This window comes from Cavia porcellus, unplaced genomic scaffold (assembly GCF_034190915.1).
Source record: "Cavia porcellus strain 051 isolate PalLab524CR breed Dunkin Hartley unplaced genomic scaffold, mCavPor4.1 scaffold_22, whole genome shotgun sequence".
Classification (NCBI taxonomy): domain Eukaryota; kingdom Metazoa; phylum Chordata; class Mammalia; order Rodentia; family Caviidae; genus Cavia; species Cavia porcellus.
The window spans coordinates 23,399,996-23,417,421 of record NW_026947505.1 but is presented as its reverse complement, the minus strand read 5'-3'; the positions used below and the strand labels follow the sequence as shown (position 1 = coordinate 23,417,421).

The following is a 17,426-nucleotide window of genomic DNA, read 5'->3' as shown; positions in this document are numbered from 1 at the left end:
GAAAAAATACTGAAAAAATGTTCAAATGAAACTCTGTGCTATTTTAGTAACTCAACTTTAGGAAAGTGGCTTACTGAGTTCCACAATAAGAAGTCATTCAGTGAATTATCTGTGTTTTAAAATTGATCAATTTTGAAAGAAATACCTTCTCCCTCTACTTACAGAGATGCATGCTTTAACGAACACTTAAAACCGACACTTACCTGAAAATATCTTTTTCTTTTCTAGTTTTGTTCCTAACCAGTCTGGTATCATAAATGGCTACCAATGGCAATACACTTGTAAGTATCCTCTGAGACACCCTGGGCTGTAGACACGTCAGATAGATGAAGAAGTGAAATAGTAAACAAGTTGACTTGTGTTTGAATCTCTATTTATTTCCTTCCATTTCATTAGCCATAATGGAATAAAATGGCCCTATTTTTATCTTCCAAGTTCATATAGTCACTAAGAACTTACGAATTCTGATTATTTAAGATCAAGGAGTATAATCATGTACTGAACAAAAAATTATCTCTATATTGTAAAGAAATGCCAGCTATGGATGGTATTAGTACAACTTCTCAGGCACCCACTATTGTAAAAATTGTGTTTAATTACATTGAAATTGCAGAGTTTAAAAAATAATTTTGTGGCCATAGATTTGTCTAAGATAGGTATGCGAATTGCACAAATGTATTATCTATATTAGATAAGAAAATTAATGCAAGGAAAATTTAACAAGTTTATTTTATTTTTATTATTAAGCTTATTGGTATAATTTAGATATACATAATGATCACATTTATCCCAGGGAACTGTACGTGTGCATGACATGTCTTGGTTCCTGTTTTTTTCTCATTCTCCTTCCCTCCCTTTAACCCTCCTTATTTACAAAGCTTTGTTTCCATTTTATTGTTTTCTCATTTTTTATTTTTCCTTCCTACCTTCCTTCCTTCCTTCTTTCTTTTCCCTTTCTACCCTCCCCAGTTTATTTTAGTCATATGGAATTCCTAATAGAAAGGGATGTGGAGTGGTATGGGATTGTGTAGTGTTCATCTTTTGGCAAATCTAATGACTTCATGATGCAGGCATAGGACAGTTTGTGAGTAAAGCTAAAAGCTCAGAGCAAAACCAGAAGTGATGCTTCAGGTGAAGAGCACAGACTTCTGCCAAACTGGGAATGGGGACAATGGTTTCCTGGTAAGAATTAGACAATACCTGCCAAGGCAGGTTTCAGTAATAGTGGCGGAGGAGAGGAGTTAACTGGACAGCTCCTGGAGAAAACATTTTACTAAAAATCAGGGCAGCTGATAAATTCCCTGCTTGGCTTGCTGACAGTTTCAAATCCCAGAAATAGAGAAAGCAGTGAATGTACTTTAAATACGGTGATAATTTTGAATAAAGGAGAAAAGCTTGTTAGTTATGAAAAATAATAAAAGTTTTGAGAGTCAAAAATGCAAAAATCTAATAATAAAAATGAATTAGAGTCATGTATTGTTAGAAATTTGTCATCTAAATTGTGGAAAAAAGGAAGGTGTGATTTTTAAAAATTAATGGTTGGGTATATTTTGATAATAGAATGCAAGTCATTACAATGATGATGAATAAGAGGAAGAACTAGAAGAATAAATGAGGCTGGAATAAGAGACTTGTTTTTGTAAAAGCAAATTTGCAGGATAATAAAAGAAAGTCTTATGGTCAATGGCAATGTAAATGCATATCACAGATCTATAAAAATAGGAAGAAGGAAAAATGCACAGAGTTTAAAATTTCATGTGAAAATTTTCAAAGAAAAATGTATATGTGCTTCTAAGCATATGTGCATGTGTTGAATATGCACAGAACACAGAAATGAAAGAAAGCATTAGAATTGTCAGACCCTTTGAAAACTGTGCAGTGTTTAATACTTGCATTACCTCACATTTTCCAATGAAAGAATCTGATTTTCTAATGGGAAGAAGCTCATCTTATGTGTTTAAAAAGAAATGGAAATTAAGACAATAAGAGAGCATGTAAGCACTTTAATGAATTCAGTCATCCATTGAGATGCTCATTTAATTTCCACCTAGATTCTATCTTGTATCGAGATAGGAACTGGAGGTTTAATTGAATTTAGAGAAAGTAAAATCTTCACATCTTAAAAAAGGCTTTAAGCTAAGTTTTAGACTAAAGATCGCAGATCTTATCACCATGGAACTGACATGACCCATATCTCCCCCAATCTAGAGCCATTACTGCTGCACCATATAACCTATTTCCACTGGTCTTGGGCACAAATGGATTTTGTGAGTGGAAACTGGCTATTTATGGACCATTCTCATTTATCCACCCTCTAGACTCAATCAGCCCAGCTCCCCTTGCGTGTGTGTTTACCTGTTATTTCTCTCTCATAGCCATCAGTGTCTGGGCAGGACTGCTTCAAATCTCTCTTAAACATTTCTTCCAGCTGCTTTTGAGTTACCCTACTTCATCCTTCCATTCAGAAAATTAGTTGCATTTTCAGCTTCCATTTGTTCCCTTGAAAACACGTGGCACAGGAGACCTGCTTTTGTGCTAGGTAATTTCAGTGTACTTAACACGTGTGACCCAGTCCCATCTCAAATGACAGTTCATTGACACTGAACTAACATTTCCTGAGCCACGGGACTGAGCACTCTGCTTGGTGGTGGAGAACAATGGTTAGCATCTTGCCATCTTGTAGTATTTGAAAGATACTTTTCATGCTCCTAGCCTGATAGTTACTGATACTGCTGCAGTAAATGATGCTCAGAATTTTAAACTAAATTATAAGTATGAAAGATTTTATTATATGTAATATTGGCCTTTTTTTGGTTGTTAAAATGAGTTATTTGCTCCCTGGAAGTATATTTTTGTTTCTTTAAAGGAAAAGTTAAAATTTTCTTAATTAAATCTGAGTATAGAGCCCAAAATTCACCAAGTTCTGCTTCTATATCTTAAATTTTCTCCATTCTTACAACCTTACCTGTCTCTTTCCTATTTTCACTGGACTTTTGCCTCTGCATTTGTACCCCTCAATCCACTTGTCATGCAACTCCAAGGGTGAATTTTCTTAAATGCAAATTTGATTTACCTGCTTATGTTGTCTCAAAGGCTGTCCTTGACCTTCACAGAAACTTTGTTTAAACATAAGTTAAGAGGTCCTGTGTGCTTTGTCAGTCACTGGTATAGTGACTTTACCCTCCATGCTATGGTTTATGCATGATGGTTCAAATTTGTCTTGCTGTATCAAATCCTATGTCTGGGTCTTTATCTGTCAAGTCTTTGATGCGATCAATTCATAGGCTGCATTCTGTGACTCCTACTTCTGGGTAATTTGATTCTTTCAATTGTGCTTTGGTTGTACTCCATTTTAACACTCATCTGCAGACCTCATTATCTTTGTTTGGTTGTGTCTTCCATATTTGATGGAAGTTGTAAGAGCTTGTTTTCCATTGGACTTCTGGTCTTGGCACTGAGTAATTGAAAAAGAAGTGACTGTTGAATAAACAAAAGCCATATTTTAGAGACTGTAGTCTGATGGACAGAATTAATGGAAATGTTTTTAGGATCTGGATCATAGTTTCTTGAGAAGTCTTCAACATAATTATTAGATTTGGTATAGTTCCTAAACATCTTTAGGAACCCACTTAGTTATCCTTATTATTAATAAGGAATTCATTCCAGGCATTGTACTATGGTGATAATAAATTATTATAACCTAAATCATTATTGCCTCATTTTCTTTAACAACTAGTTTTTCATTAAAATGAATGAATGAAACAATTAATTGATGTAGAATATTATGAGTCTTCAAGGCTCAATTAGAAAGAACTCTGATCTTAGATTTTAGTAATAATATTTTATCCAAGAAGAGAAAGCAACCTTGCTTTAAGGATGACAAAGATCACAAGTGAGACAGATATTCTCTCTCATTATTATTCATAATTCTTTTATCCAAAGCACCTGAAAGTTCTTTCTTTGTAAGATGGCTCTAGTAGAGAAGAAATGTAAGAATTATCCCAGGCCAAACCTTTATGATGGTGTTTTTTTTGAAGGGTCTTTAAAAAAATTTTTTTTATTATTATTTAAAGAAAAAGAAACAAAAAAGACATGGAGAAAAAAAGGGTAGAAATAATACAGAATTACAGAAAAATAAACAGTAAGAAATCACTAGTTGATAAGTTACATATTATCATCTTAGAAATAGTTGTTCAGGTTACAAAATTTGAGCATACAAAATGACATTCATATAGTGACACTGCCAACAGTTTTGCTCAATGATCCAACAAAAACTTAGTAATATGGTTATCAGTCCTACACACTTGTTTTTTTATCTTAAAGAGAGTAAAATTAAATATAACAAAGCAGTTCATAAAGAAACAATTTAAAGAAATACAGATTTCAAAGCAAGTCCACTGGAGAGCTTCATTCTCTATCTTATTGTCCCTAGTTTTCTTCCAAATAGTTGTCCCCATCTTCACACACATTGAATACATACTGCATATTATAGAACTAATCAAATCATTACAGGATGATGAAGGCTTTTTAGGTCTTCAAATCTGACATTTGGGAAGTCAATAATGACTACCATAATGTCTCTCATTCACTTCATAGTAGCTGACATTGAACTTAAGAGATAGACTAATATCACTCTGAATAGTGAATAATAGTATTGCTAGATTTTATATCATAATGTTACAGAATTAGCATTGGGTTTCTTAGTGTCTCTTCTTCAGAGTATCTGTTCATTACATCATGCATTATATAATCTGTTCTCATAAATAGTTTAAAAATTCTTCCATATGTGAATTTTTACATGTATATCTATCCTGTCTGTATTATAGGGAAAAACAGATCATAACAAGACAACAAAAAAAAATTCCTTGAAAAACATGCAATGAAAAAGACACATAAGACCACAATATTAGGTGATCTACCATAGTTACTACGCTTTCTCTTGATATTTTCAATAGACTTGTCCACATCATCAGGCTTAATATAGTTAAGCATAGTATTACATAGCTATTTTTATAAAGACACAACTTTGAAAACATTGTAGGACTTGAGAGTGGTTAATAATCAAAACTGGTATGGATATCTTTTACATCTTGTCATCTTCAGAGTAGTTGCCTCTATTTTTAGACTTGATACTATTAAGCATACCAAATTCGAATAAAATCAGCCAAGGCAAACCCACGGTCTAACAAACCAGCTTCAAATAATATCAGTCATAGTAAGACAATGTACGTAATACAGGGTTGAAGAGTCTTTTTAAAAATAAAATTCCTTCATTACTTATACCCAGAAGATAAAATGTTAAGTGAAAAAAGTTTTTTCTGAAACCAATTCTGCATATAATTCATGGTTGCTTTGCTCAGTTTTCACGTTGCGGAGGAAGAGTTCCGTGAATGTTAACGAACATGTATGTCTGACACCATGCTGTCATGTGGATTTTTCCATGGGATGAGGGTGGCATTTATCTCAGATGGCACTTCCTGTATTAATAAAGTCTATCTGTATTACTTCCGGGACACTTCTTCCTAGTGTATATTTGATCAGCTCAGGCATCATTTAAGCCCCATAAAATCTGCCCTGCACAAGACTGAAGTATGGATCAGGCTCAGGAGACTGTTTAGCATCTTTGTTTTCACAGGATTGCATGTGCAAAGGCATGAGAGCTGTGTGTTGACAACTAAGGAAAGGAGGAGCTCATTAACTGTTATTAGTTCCCATGCCATTGCTGCTTCAGCCAGTCTGTTTCTTGGGTTCCAGATTCTCAGTATTGATATATTTGAGACAGGATGTTCGAGAAAAGTATTGTGTTTCTTAAAGAAATACTATTTTAGATAAAGCTAAAGAATTGTTCATCAAAAGTCCATTTTGTCTTCAAGGAAATACCAAGAGTAAACTCTCCACGTGTGTTCAAGTTTAATGCTGGTCAATTCTGTGCTCTGAACTAGTTAGGGGAGAGAATATGCAGGAGCAACTTTTATATTGCCTGACTCTGCTGACATCATTTCCTAGTGGAGGAAGTTTGTGGCTCTGTGTTACCAAGCTGTAGATGGCTTGACAGATACTGTCAAATCCTTTTTGTGTGCCAGACATACAGGAAGGCATTTTACTTATTAAAGGCATAATAGGAAGTAAAAATTGATAGAAGACGTGGTGTTTTTGTCTTCTTGCGTGTCAGACATTGGGCGAGGTGCTAGGGTTTGAGGGCATTATATACATGTTCAAGATATTAGTGCAATACACTGAAGTCTTGGCTAGTGATTGGCTCATTTTAAGCAGGTTATTTTGGTTCCATGATATGCTACGTGGAGTATCGCAGGTCTATCCTTTAGATGGGGAAACCGGGAATAAGATGCTCTTTGGTTAGTAGAGAACTGATAAAGTTTTGATTATGGCAGAAATTGTAGAAGTGGAGGGGGAGAGAAATTTGATAAACATTAGGAGGCACTTAGGACATGGATGGTGGCTGAAAAAATGTATGATATCAACCTGCAGTTACGCTCAGGTTCTGGGTTGCATCATTGGGGTGAATAGGAGTGTACCACTTTGATCAATAAGCAAATAAATTTCAAAACTCATTTCATATGCAACAGTAAAGACTGTGGGGACATAGACGTCAGAAGAAATAGAGAAACACAAAGTCAAACAAAAGGCTTAGAATCTGACGGACTTCCCTCCAGATCTTGGCTTTGCTCCTAGTTATGTGTGATCTCTGGGTGAACCACAACAACCCAAAGTTCCTCAACTGTGAAAAAACAGAAAAAAGTAATAGTTACCACTAAAAACTTTGGAAGACAGCAATCATTACAATATCTATGAGTAAATAATACGATGTGAATACAAAGTTATTGTAAGAGCTACTTTCTAAAGTCAGAGCAGGCTCCATGGTGGTAGTGGTATTTAACATGGGTCTCAAAGGATAAGCTTTGACCAGGTTAAGGATGAGGTCAAGAAACAAAGTGAGGAGTTGTTAAAATGTCTGATATTTCTGCAAAATAGAGAAAAGTTTAAGATGCCAAAAGAGGAAATAGCTGCTTGTTGGTATATTGAGGCCAGTAGAGAAGGGAAGCTTTTTTGTTATTTTGTGAGTTTAAGATGAATTATTTTAAATAAAATGCTGACTCCTATTCAGATATATTTCAGCAAGCTCACACTTTAGTATTTCATTCTTCAAACATATAGTAATGACAGTCAAAAAGAAATAAAACAAAAAAGATATTGTTAGGCTAAATAATATGGTAACCACCTCTTGAGCAGTTGTGAAAGGCAGTAAGCATGGCTGAGTCTTGTGTCTGAGGGGCACCTGATATGAAGCAGAAATAAGTTTCCTGCTGTTGCAGGTTCAGAGGAGGTAGAAAATGTTTCATTAAATGTGGGGAAATGTCGATCCATGATGAATGGGGACTTCCTTATTCCCATATGAATAAAGCTAAAGATAAAAGGAATGCCATTGGCAAACCACTGCCTGAGGTTACACACTAAGCCAACAGTGAGTTTAGGGAGGAAGAGGTTGTAGACATTCTTCAAAAACAGGAACTAAACTTAGACGCTAGCTGGAATTTATAGGATTCTCCATGATTGTCTGTACCTGACTGTAGAGCTAATTTTGCATTAAGTATAAAAACCACTAAAGAGGGAGGGAAGGAAATGGAGATTTTTCAAACTTACATTTCATTTTACACTGAATGGTTGTGTCCATCTGTGGCCAGAGTCACATACTGAAGCCCTAATCTAATCCTAGTGGGATGGTATTAGGAGGTGGGGTTTTGGGAAAGTAATTAGTTAATGAGGGTGAGGCCTTCAAGAATGGATTTGTGCCCTTATAGTCTTAGTTACTTTTTTGGTTGCTGAGGTAAAACACCTGATACCTAAAGTTGAAGGAGAAAAGGTTTATTTTGGCTCACAGTTTGTAGAGATTTTAGTTCATGATTGGTTGCCTCTAAGAAGGGTTCCATAGCAGAAGGGCATGAGAGAAACAGTTCATGGCAGGCAGAAGACAACAAGCATAAAGTTATAAGTCACAAACCACAAGCAACTGGCCTCTTTCTGTCCCTTATATCTTACCAAGACACCTTCCATTAGGGCAGGCAGCACTCACATCCTTAATCCTAGTATTGCATCCTTGATCCCAGTATCATACACTCTAGATCCAGCCACCCCCCAAAACTCCTACCTGCTTGAGGCTTTGGAGGGACAGCTAGATACAAGCCATAACATCTTATAAGACAAGACAGCAGAGAGATACTTTTTCTTCTCCAAGTGAGGATATATAAAAACATGGCTGTTAAACACCACAAAGTTGGCTTTTATCATACACTAGATCTTTAGGACTTTAACCTTGGGATTTCTGCCCTCCAAAACCAACGAAAGTAAATATTCATTATTCAAACTACCTAGACTGCATCCCTCATTACAGCAGTTCAGATTAAGACAAATTCAAAAGCACTCAAAAATAATGTTAAGAAAGGGAATACAGAATTAAAAAGTTAGAAAATAACTTAATTTTAAATTAAGGAAAAATCTTACAGTCTGATGAACACAATGAGGAAGTTGAAAGAGTATTCTAGTATTTTGGAAGCTTCCAAAAAATTTGATAAAATAAAAAGTAGAAATGGGTTTTGAGAGCCTTTAGAAATATTAGAAAAAATATTTCTTAAAACATAAAATTCAGTATATGGTGCCTGCTCAACGTTGGACACTTCAAAAAATAAATTAATAACTTGAAAATTTAAAAAAAATGTGTAAGCCACACATGATGGAGAGGTAGATTAAAATTTAAAAGGAGTGAAGGTATGCAAGAAGAATTAGTTACCTGTAATGTGTATATAATAGCGGGTCCAAGAGAAGAGAATGGGGAAAATGGAGGGAAAGTACCATTTGAAGGTCATTGTTAATTTTATATGCTTGAAAAAAGACATAAATTATCTGATCATAGCTTCGTTCTGAAGACTGAGTAGGAGAAATAAAAGTAAGTACATAACTAGACATGCTGTAGGAGAAGTACAGAATTAGGGATGGTGAGATTGTCTCAAATGAGTGAAAAAAGAAAGCTCCCTTACAATGAGAGGAGAGAAGATATTGAATCAATACAGTGGATAGTAGAAGGCAATTAAATCTTTGAAGTGCCAGGTGAAAATAATTTTATACTCACCTCAACTATCATTCAGCTTTGAAGGTACATAAATGCATTACAATGTACACAGGAACTAAGAGAACTTACTACTTTAAACCTTCCTTAAAATGACTTACAAGAAGTATGGTGGGACCAGAGGAGTACCTTGGTGGAAATTCTGGTAAAATAGTGAACTCAGTAATAGGATTTGACCTAAATGAAACAAAAGCAACCCTCAAGTTGATAAGCTATGTCATAAAGTTTATGATTTATCATAGATAAAGTAGCTCATTAGTATTATTAGTCAATGACAGTACTTTTATTGGAAAAATAAAAATCTGGCTGTAATAACTAGACAATGGTCATTCATGCAGGGGATAAAATGCTCTCAGATGTTATATTTGTGATACATTTAAAAATACTAAATTACAGAGGCAACATTTAAGAAAAGGAAAGCAAGGCAGACATATAAATGAGCATAAACTGAAAACAAAATAATAATTATGATATATGTAAGTAGATTATACTAATCTATCTATACTGATAGTTTTACTATATTTTCAAGCATTAAAATGTGGTTTTATTCTTATAAAAGGAACATAGAGAACAAATCACAAAGAAAAACTGAATATAAGAGGGTGGATATCAATAAAGTTGTAATTCCAGTAAACAACTAAAAGGAGATAAAAGATTTGGGAAACAGAATTGAGGATTACATAAAGTCTTCATGTAATTCGCTATGGTAAGTGCTAGTAAGTTTTAAGAAATGCTATCATAGAGATAATCTTTGTTTTGAACAAAATGCAAGGAAGTTTGAAATAAGAAATTAGTAAAACATAAAAACTTCTGAATATGAAGAAATTTATACATATTCACATGAATAATGCAGGTAAAATAAATCATTTAAAGTGGAAAAACAGAGAATTGTAAATAGAATCCAGAAGTAAATTTATAGCTATAAATATACTATTAAAAGCAAAGAAAAAATAAAGCAAATATTTCAACAAGTTAGTAAGAAATAACGAGTGTATTTAAGGACATTTAAAGAAGTAAGGGTAATAACAAAAAAGACAAAAAATAGAATATCTGAAATTCTGTAATAGGAAACCGAACACATTCCCAGTTGTACACAACACAAAAAATTCATGTTGCAGGAGAGACTATCCTTAGAAAGCTATTTGAGAATACCTAAGCAATTAAAGAGGCAAGTGTTCTATACCACGTAATCTACTCCCAAATAAATACTTGGCCCAGAGGAACATATGAATATGGGCACAATGTGAATTATACAGTGTTGTTAATAACAAGGCAGTAAATAACATCCCTCATGCTTTGGCATTAAGCTCTCCTAATACTACCTATCATGTTGCTCCCACTTTTTTTCAGTAGAGATTGTGAAAGAGTATAATCCTGTGTTTATTTCTCAAACTCCTAGTCATCCTCCAACCCACTGGAATTTGTAACCCTATCTGAAAATTAAATTTTTGCTGAGCTCCCTATTTATGGATTTTTTTTCTTATACTGGTAAAATTGGATAGTTTAGTTCCACCTTTCTCCTGAATCCCTTCTATGCCTGCACCACACTCACTCTCCTGAGTTTATCCTTGGCTGTTCCTGGTCAGTTTCCTGGACAGGCTCCTTTTCACTGCAACCCTCTTACATGTTGGTCTTTCTGTACATTCAGACTTTGTCTCTTTATTCTGTATGTTCTCCATGCAATGGTAACCAAACTGTAGACTCTTATGATCATTTTCTATTATTACTACTGGAGATTTTTATTTTGTATTTATATATTAAGGATTATTTATGGTGATTGATCCTCTGGAAAAAATGTAGCAAGGTTTTAAATGTAATTTCATAAGTAAAATTTTACTAAGGCAAAGTTTTGTGTTTCCTTTTAAAACGTTGACTTTACTTTTCTAAGCAGAAAGATGTTTATGGAGATAGCAGGTGTTTGCAGAGAAAGATCACTAAGAGCTAGGATTTTATTTTTGTGTGTGGATGTGGCTTGATTGTTAAAGTATTGGTAACTTAATTTGCCAATGATATAAGGAAATTCACTGCAGATATTTGAAAATATACCAATCCTGCAACCAAAGAGTCCATTTACTAGCATATCATGGAATAATTTTTTTCTGAAAACAAAGATCACTTTGAAGTTTGATATAAAGACAAATCAACAAACTATTTTGTTCTAAATTTTAATATGCCATGGAGGTAATAATGCCTGCAAGAATGATTAGTCTGGATTACAGATCCATATTGCCTGTAACATGAGTGTTAACTCCACCATTTAACACCAAAGTTTATTTTGTATTTTCTGTGTTTTGGAGTGGTTAGTTGCCAAATAATGTTTCTGAATCAGTTTTTAAAAAGGTAAAGATACACTGCTTATTAAAAAAGAAATACATATTTTCCATTAAAAAGTTTGCTGAAACTTTAGTTCCAAGCTAGGACTAAATTTAGATTTAAAAAATCTTCAGTTTTATCTATTACATTCAAATTGAGAGAAAATAGTATGGGAAAAAATTTGTTAGTATAGTTTTAAATATTTGTGATAAGATGATAGCCTTTCTCTTGAAAAACTGTGATAAAATGTTCAACGGGTAGTTTTCTTTTTCTCACCCCACAGTGAAAAAACCACATTAAGGTCTTGAAACTGACTAGTTCATGAGTTCCACTTCCTGTTATCAGAAGGCAAATGTATCTTAGACTCACGGCAGTTCTTGAAGATTGTTTTTATTCTCTCCTGTAAACCAACATTGGTTTCAAACTCACATATATGAAGTGAAACTGAAACTCCCTGTAATTTGTTATTTCTATAGTATGAAGTCTTTCTGGCCAGGGAAAACAGTCTGAGCAGTTAATAATTTGCTTTAGGAGAAGGGTTACCAAAGCAGAGTTGCTTCACCGTCTAAGCTGTTCTCTCTCCTTTTGCAAGGAAGCTGCATTAGGTGCTGCTTGAGGTCCTGTATTACCCTGTTTTGGATTCCCGCTTCTCATCTCAGCCCAGTTACATGAATCTCACCATAAACAAAAGGCTAGTCTTGAGTAAAATTGAGACAGACGCCACATTTTGCAGTGGGCTGTCTCTGGAAGTGTCTCTAAGGGCTCCCCAGAGTAGCGGAGCCCACAGGAGACGAGTGAAGGGCCCTCGCTGGTTGGGTTGGAGCCACGGAATCAACGCTGCTTTGCAGATTCTGTAATTGGCCTAATAGGATTTCCTCTCAGTTGCTCAATCTTTATTAAGCTGCTTTTTTGATTGAAATACTGCAATTTCACCTTCTTCATCTGGAGCCCGGGACTTCCCATACTCCCCGTTCTTAGTTGTTTTAGTGGCCCCCTGGTGGGGACTCTCAGACTCTTGTCCACCAACTATCTTCCCATGCTCTTTGTTAAGTTTTAGCTTCAAATTACATATATATTTGGGAAAAAATATTTTGTCAGTAGATCCTAATTGGCTTTTATGCATCTCAGATAATTGATATCTCAAAAAAAATGCCGGAATTATGGAGATTGAAGCAGACGGATGCTAAGATTGAGCCCAGACTGGACAGTTGCATGAATTAATGAGACTCAGTCTCAAAATGGAAACAAACAAAAGGCTGGCATACAGCTCAGGGCAAAGGCAGTGGGCTCAATCCCCAAGAAAAAGAGGGAAAATGCCTCCAGACTATAAGGGGGGAAATTTTAGAGCAAGAAGCAGGCTGTGAGGGAAGTGTTGTGAAGGGCAGCTAAGAGAGGATATTTCCATGATAACACGCTTAGATTTAAGTAGCATGCCGCAACTGACTTATATCTATTTTTGCATAAAATATATCCCCTAAGACTCTGACCAATCATCCATATGAAAAAATGACTTTTATAAGTCCTTCAGTGAAGGATTTCCTAAACTATCTTTCCCCCAAGAAATAGAAGTTAATTGTCTTTGCTAAAGAAAACACACATTACATTTTCCTAATATATATTTGCTTAGTGGATATAAAACACTATAGTATAGTTTATCACAGAAACTTGTATATTTCAGAGTATTTTCTCAAATAAATCTTGTCAAACCTGTATGAGACCTATAGGATTGTGATTCTTACATATATTTTGATTTTAAAACAGTAAGTATGTTCAGAGTGACATTTCCCTGGGTAACACAGCTATACATTTTGGTAGCCATGAATTAATCCTGGGCTTCTGAATTCTAAAATCTTATTACATTTTTACAGCTATTAGATAAATAATAAGATATGTACAATCCTAGCCAGATGTATCTAAAACAGCATAAAATGCCATAAAAAGTCATCTGTCAAATTCTAGAACTACTTTGCAATTGAATGCTTTTTAATTTTTTCAACTTCTGTGCTTGTTAACAAAAAGGCAGTTTATTTGAACTTGAATAAATTCAGCTTAGATATTATAGAAGGAAGACAAAATTCCTTAAAGCTAAAATTTTCTCTACCTATGCATGTATACATGCATAGCCATTTGAAAGCATTTCGGGGGGAGGGTTTATATTTTTGCTGATTTTCTGGTTTTCTATGAATTGTTAATAATATGTTGTGAATTAAAATATGTTGCAGATATGTTAGGTTACGTGTGATTTGAAGATTTAAAGAACCAGTACAGAATAGTAGTTGGTAACTAATTTATCTTCCATAAAATATGTGAGAAATGTTCAGAGATAAAGACAGAATAAGACATTTCAGTTTGGCTGCAAATAAGAATTTTTTTTGACAAGGAAAGCTGGAAGTTACTGAGATAACATCGAAAGAGATATGGAATTTATTTCCTTGGATATTTGATTTAATGCTTAAGTGTAATCTTACGTGGTAGCAGAACCATGAATTTAGTTCAGTGTGAACCTGTAATATTCTGTGATTGTGGCAGTTATCCTCCAAGTTTACTTAAAAAATCACCATTATTTAGCCATTGTATAAAAACAGGTTATATTTTTCCTTCTCACACAATAACATAACAGGGGACACATTTTATAATTTTTTGAAAAACTTCAGTGAATTTTGCTGTCGTAACTAAAGGAGGAGTGAGAGGGCTGCCTGTGGGTGGAAACAGGAAACATTAGTGATAAATGTTCTGTTGCTTTTTTTTTTTCAGGTTCAGCTCAATGTATATTGATTCTAATTAGCACATTTTGTGCCTCAGCTAGTAGCTCTCCTTGAGCTCTGCTTGGAGAGTTTTTTTTAGAATCCACCCTGCTCATAAACACTGCCACCTCCTCCCTCCTGCTCTCTTTACAAATGTTACAACACAATCAGAAATTTCCTCTTTTCTTTCCTTCTTGCATTTTCAGCAGGTTCCCTTGCGTCAGAAGACGAGGAAGAAAACTCAAGGTAATCAGATATCTTTTGTTTCTTTATCGGGTACCCTTCGTGTGTGTGTGTGTGTGTGTGTGTGTGTGTGTGTGTGTGCTTCCTGATGCCTTCTTTGGGATCGCATTTTTGCCTGTCTGAATGTTAATATCAGGAGGTAGATGGCAGATAAATTTTTGGTTATTTTGGGGTTGATTTTAAGAAATGACAGCAGGCTGTTCATTTGGATTAATCCCTCGTGGTGTGTCAATATCAACAGGGCTTAGAAAGACTGGCACAGAGTCAGAGTAGCTGTGTTTTTAGGTGGGTTTTAACCCTTCCATATCTATTGCATAACTAGTGCTATCGTTGCTGAGAGGAGATGAGTGCCTGCAGGGATGTGCTTGTCAACCTTGTGATTGTAATTTTTCAACTAATTCCTGGTTAGTAACAGCTTTAGATGGATATTTGCACTTTAGGCTCACTGTTTCTCTGCCCGTATCTTATACCTTCGAGGCACAGAATGAATGTTTAAAAAATGAAACGAGTATGTGATTTTTTTTTGGTTGTATTTTCTTTGGTGAAAAATCCAACTCCAGGGAAGTAAATAATTAAAGACGCCTTTCGTTTTGCCACATAAATCAAGGTAATACCTCTCTGTATAATTGTTGCAGATTTTTTCAAGATGAGTCGGAGGAGGATATCATGTAAAGATCTGGGACATGCTGACTGTCAAGGGTGGCTGTATAAGAAAAAGGAAAAGGGAACTTTCCTAAGCAACAAATGGAAAAAGTTCTGGGTGGTGCTCAAGGGGTCATCGCTGTACTGGTACAGCAATCAGATGGTGAGTCTGCCTTTCTCCTTCTGTCCCAGCCGCTCCACCTCAGGGCGGACGAAAGATCACCTATCAGGTGACACTCAGGCCAAAGTTAATTTTGATTCCTAGGACTTGGGACACAGAAAACACAAAAGTTCTAGAAACCATTTCTGGTCCAGTAAATTTAGATTACTCTGTTGTGTATTACTAAGAAGGCACCATTCTGCTTGACTATTCTTTGGTTGGGAGGAAGGGGCTGTCCCAAACTTATATCCTGGCTAACAGATGCTTTCAAGTTCTATTAATGTTACTATTTTTCAAGAGAGATTCTAATAATTCAAAGATTTATGTGGCGATCAATTAATATGGAAAATGTACATTGCTAAGGTCTCTGCTAAAAAGATATTCAGCTTCATCTAGTAAGGGTATCAATTGACTAAGTCTTAAGAAGCTGTTTTCATTTTCTCCTTTATTACTTTCATTCCTTTTCATTCTTCTGGCCTTTTTATTAGGTGGGCTGGTTTGGAATCACTACCTTGTGTGCTAGCTTTGTGCTAGTTCCTGGAGAAGCTTTTTCCATGATGGCATTAACCCTAATGCATGGACAATGCTCTGTAAGACAGTTGCCTAGTTAAGGATTTAATAGACGTTTACTGTAGTGGTCTGCTTCACGGACTAGTTTTCTGTAGAAAAGAATTGGAAACAGTGATTGTTAGATTGTATGCTGGTCTTTCATGACTGGAAACATTTTCAAATGATGCTGCTGTTGAATATTGAATCAGTGGTCCTTTCCATGGTTGATGTTGGGAAGGTTCAAGCCTCTTTGTGGGGCAGAGAAGATGAATGATGAAGGTCCTTTAATAACTCAAGAGAAAAGTAAAGAATTGCTCATAAGCTAGAGCAACTTGGCTTATGTGTCACCATTCCTTTAAAATGACTTGTGTATACCCATTGCTCAAGGCGATAGTGTTAAAGAACATGTGACTTTATAAATGTGAAGTAAGAGTTTCATATAATTTGTGTATTAGCTTTTTAGTTGATTAATTTGCTTTTATAAGCCATTAGTCAAAATAATTTGCATTTCCAAAAAGAAACAAAAACAAAAAACTGAATAAAAAATTGTATTACCCAGATGATGTGAGGCAAAGTTAAAGATTTTCTTATATTAAACTTAAATCCAATTCCATTTCTTTGGAGTAAGCACTCTCCTGGAGCTCCTCTCTGTATTCCCTGTTCCTAAAGGTTTCACCCAATGCATAGCATGGGTACAAAGCTCCTTCCAGGGTTCCACAAAAATACATTTCTTGAAGGATTTTGTGGGTTTTAACAATTTTATCAAAGATTTAGGGGCTCAGTGAAAAGTGGTATTTGCAGAATGTGCAGTCTTCCATTATCTCCTTTCTTTTCCTTTTATTCTTCCCTTCTTCAGGATATATTTTCATGTTGTCTAGCACAGAATTGTTTTGCCCTAATTAAAGCAATTTGAGACTATGATGTTGCTTTCTGTTATAGGAAAGTTTAAAGTTAAAATGAAAAATCGTTTTCTGATTTGCTATTATTTTATATTCATGCTTTTGGGTAATTATGGCATGTGATTGTCATCTGCACCGTGAAAGGACTTACTTTGGGAAGTGTCTGGGGGCTGTTGGGTAAATTGGTGTTGACAGAGCACGGCACACCTGTGGGAAGTAATAAAACTTGAATTTAGCAATAAATTCATCTTATCAATAAGATTACTCAACACATATGTCCTGGGTGCTGTCTCTGTTTTAGAATTTAAAGGAAGCTATTCTGAACCTACATGGTTACAGATGTGTACAGATGGCTCATTCGGTGCCATCAGCTCATCTGGATTCTGCCTCCTATAGAGTTACCTTCATGCATTCGGCTTTTGTTATTTTAGGTGACAGGAATGTTGGTCTACCACAGGGTCCAGCAGCATTGTGAGGGGTTAGAGAGAAGAAAAGGGCAGAAGTTCACATACAGGCAGGCCCCACCCTGGATTTTTTCATGCAAACTCAGAAAGCACTATTTAGATGTTTAAATACAGTTGGATTAGTGGCTTTGTTTTGGGAATAGATTTGCTTTTGTGTGGTTAGGGAAGTCATGAATTATGGTATATCAGGGAGACTGTCTCTGTTCTTTCTCTCCCTCTCTCTCTCTTCCCCCCACAAATACATACACACATGTCCCCTGACATCTTAAT

The 17,426-nt window shown here is 35.2% G+C and overlaps 1 protein-coding gene across 5 annotated transcripts in view; it reads left to right on the top strand.

Moving 5' to 3' along the window:
- The window catches only part of Ipcef1 (interaction protein for cytohesin exchange factors 1), a 177,754-nt gene that overhangs the window by 82,157 nt on the left and 78,171 nt on the right, over nucleotides 1-17,426 (top strand). For 2 of the 5 annotated variants that reach the window (XM_023564559.2, XM_063232925.1), the window contains exons 2-4: nucleotides 229-281; nucleotides 14,406-14,445; nucleotides 15,078-15,247. In XM_023564559.2, the coding sequence (XP_023420327.1) occupies nucleotides 258-281; nucleotides 14,406-14,445; nucleotides 15,078-15,247 (234 nt within the window). In that variant the 5' untranslated portion in view covers nucleotides 229-257. Of the gene's footprint in view, nucleotides 1-228; nucleotides 282-14,405; nucleotides 14,446-14,702; nucleotides 14,847-15,077; nucleotides 15,248-17,426 lie in introns of those variants that run through there. The other 3 variants (XM_063232927.1, XM_063232926.1, XM_063232928.1) reach the window with 2 other exon arrangements.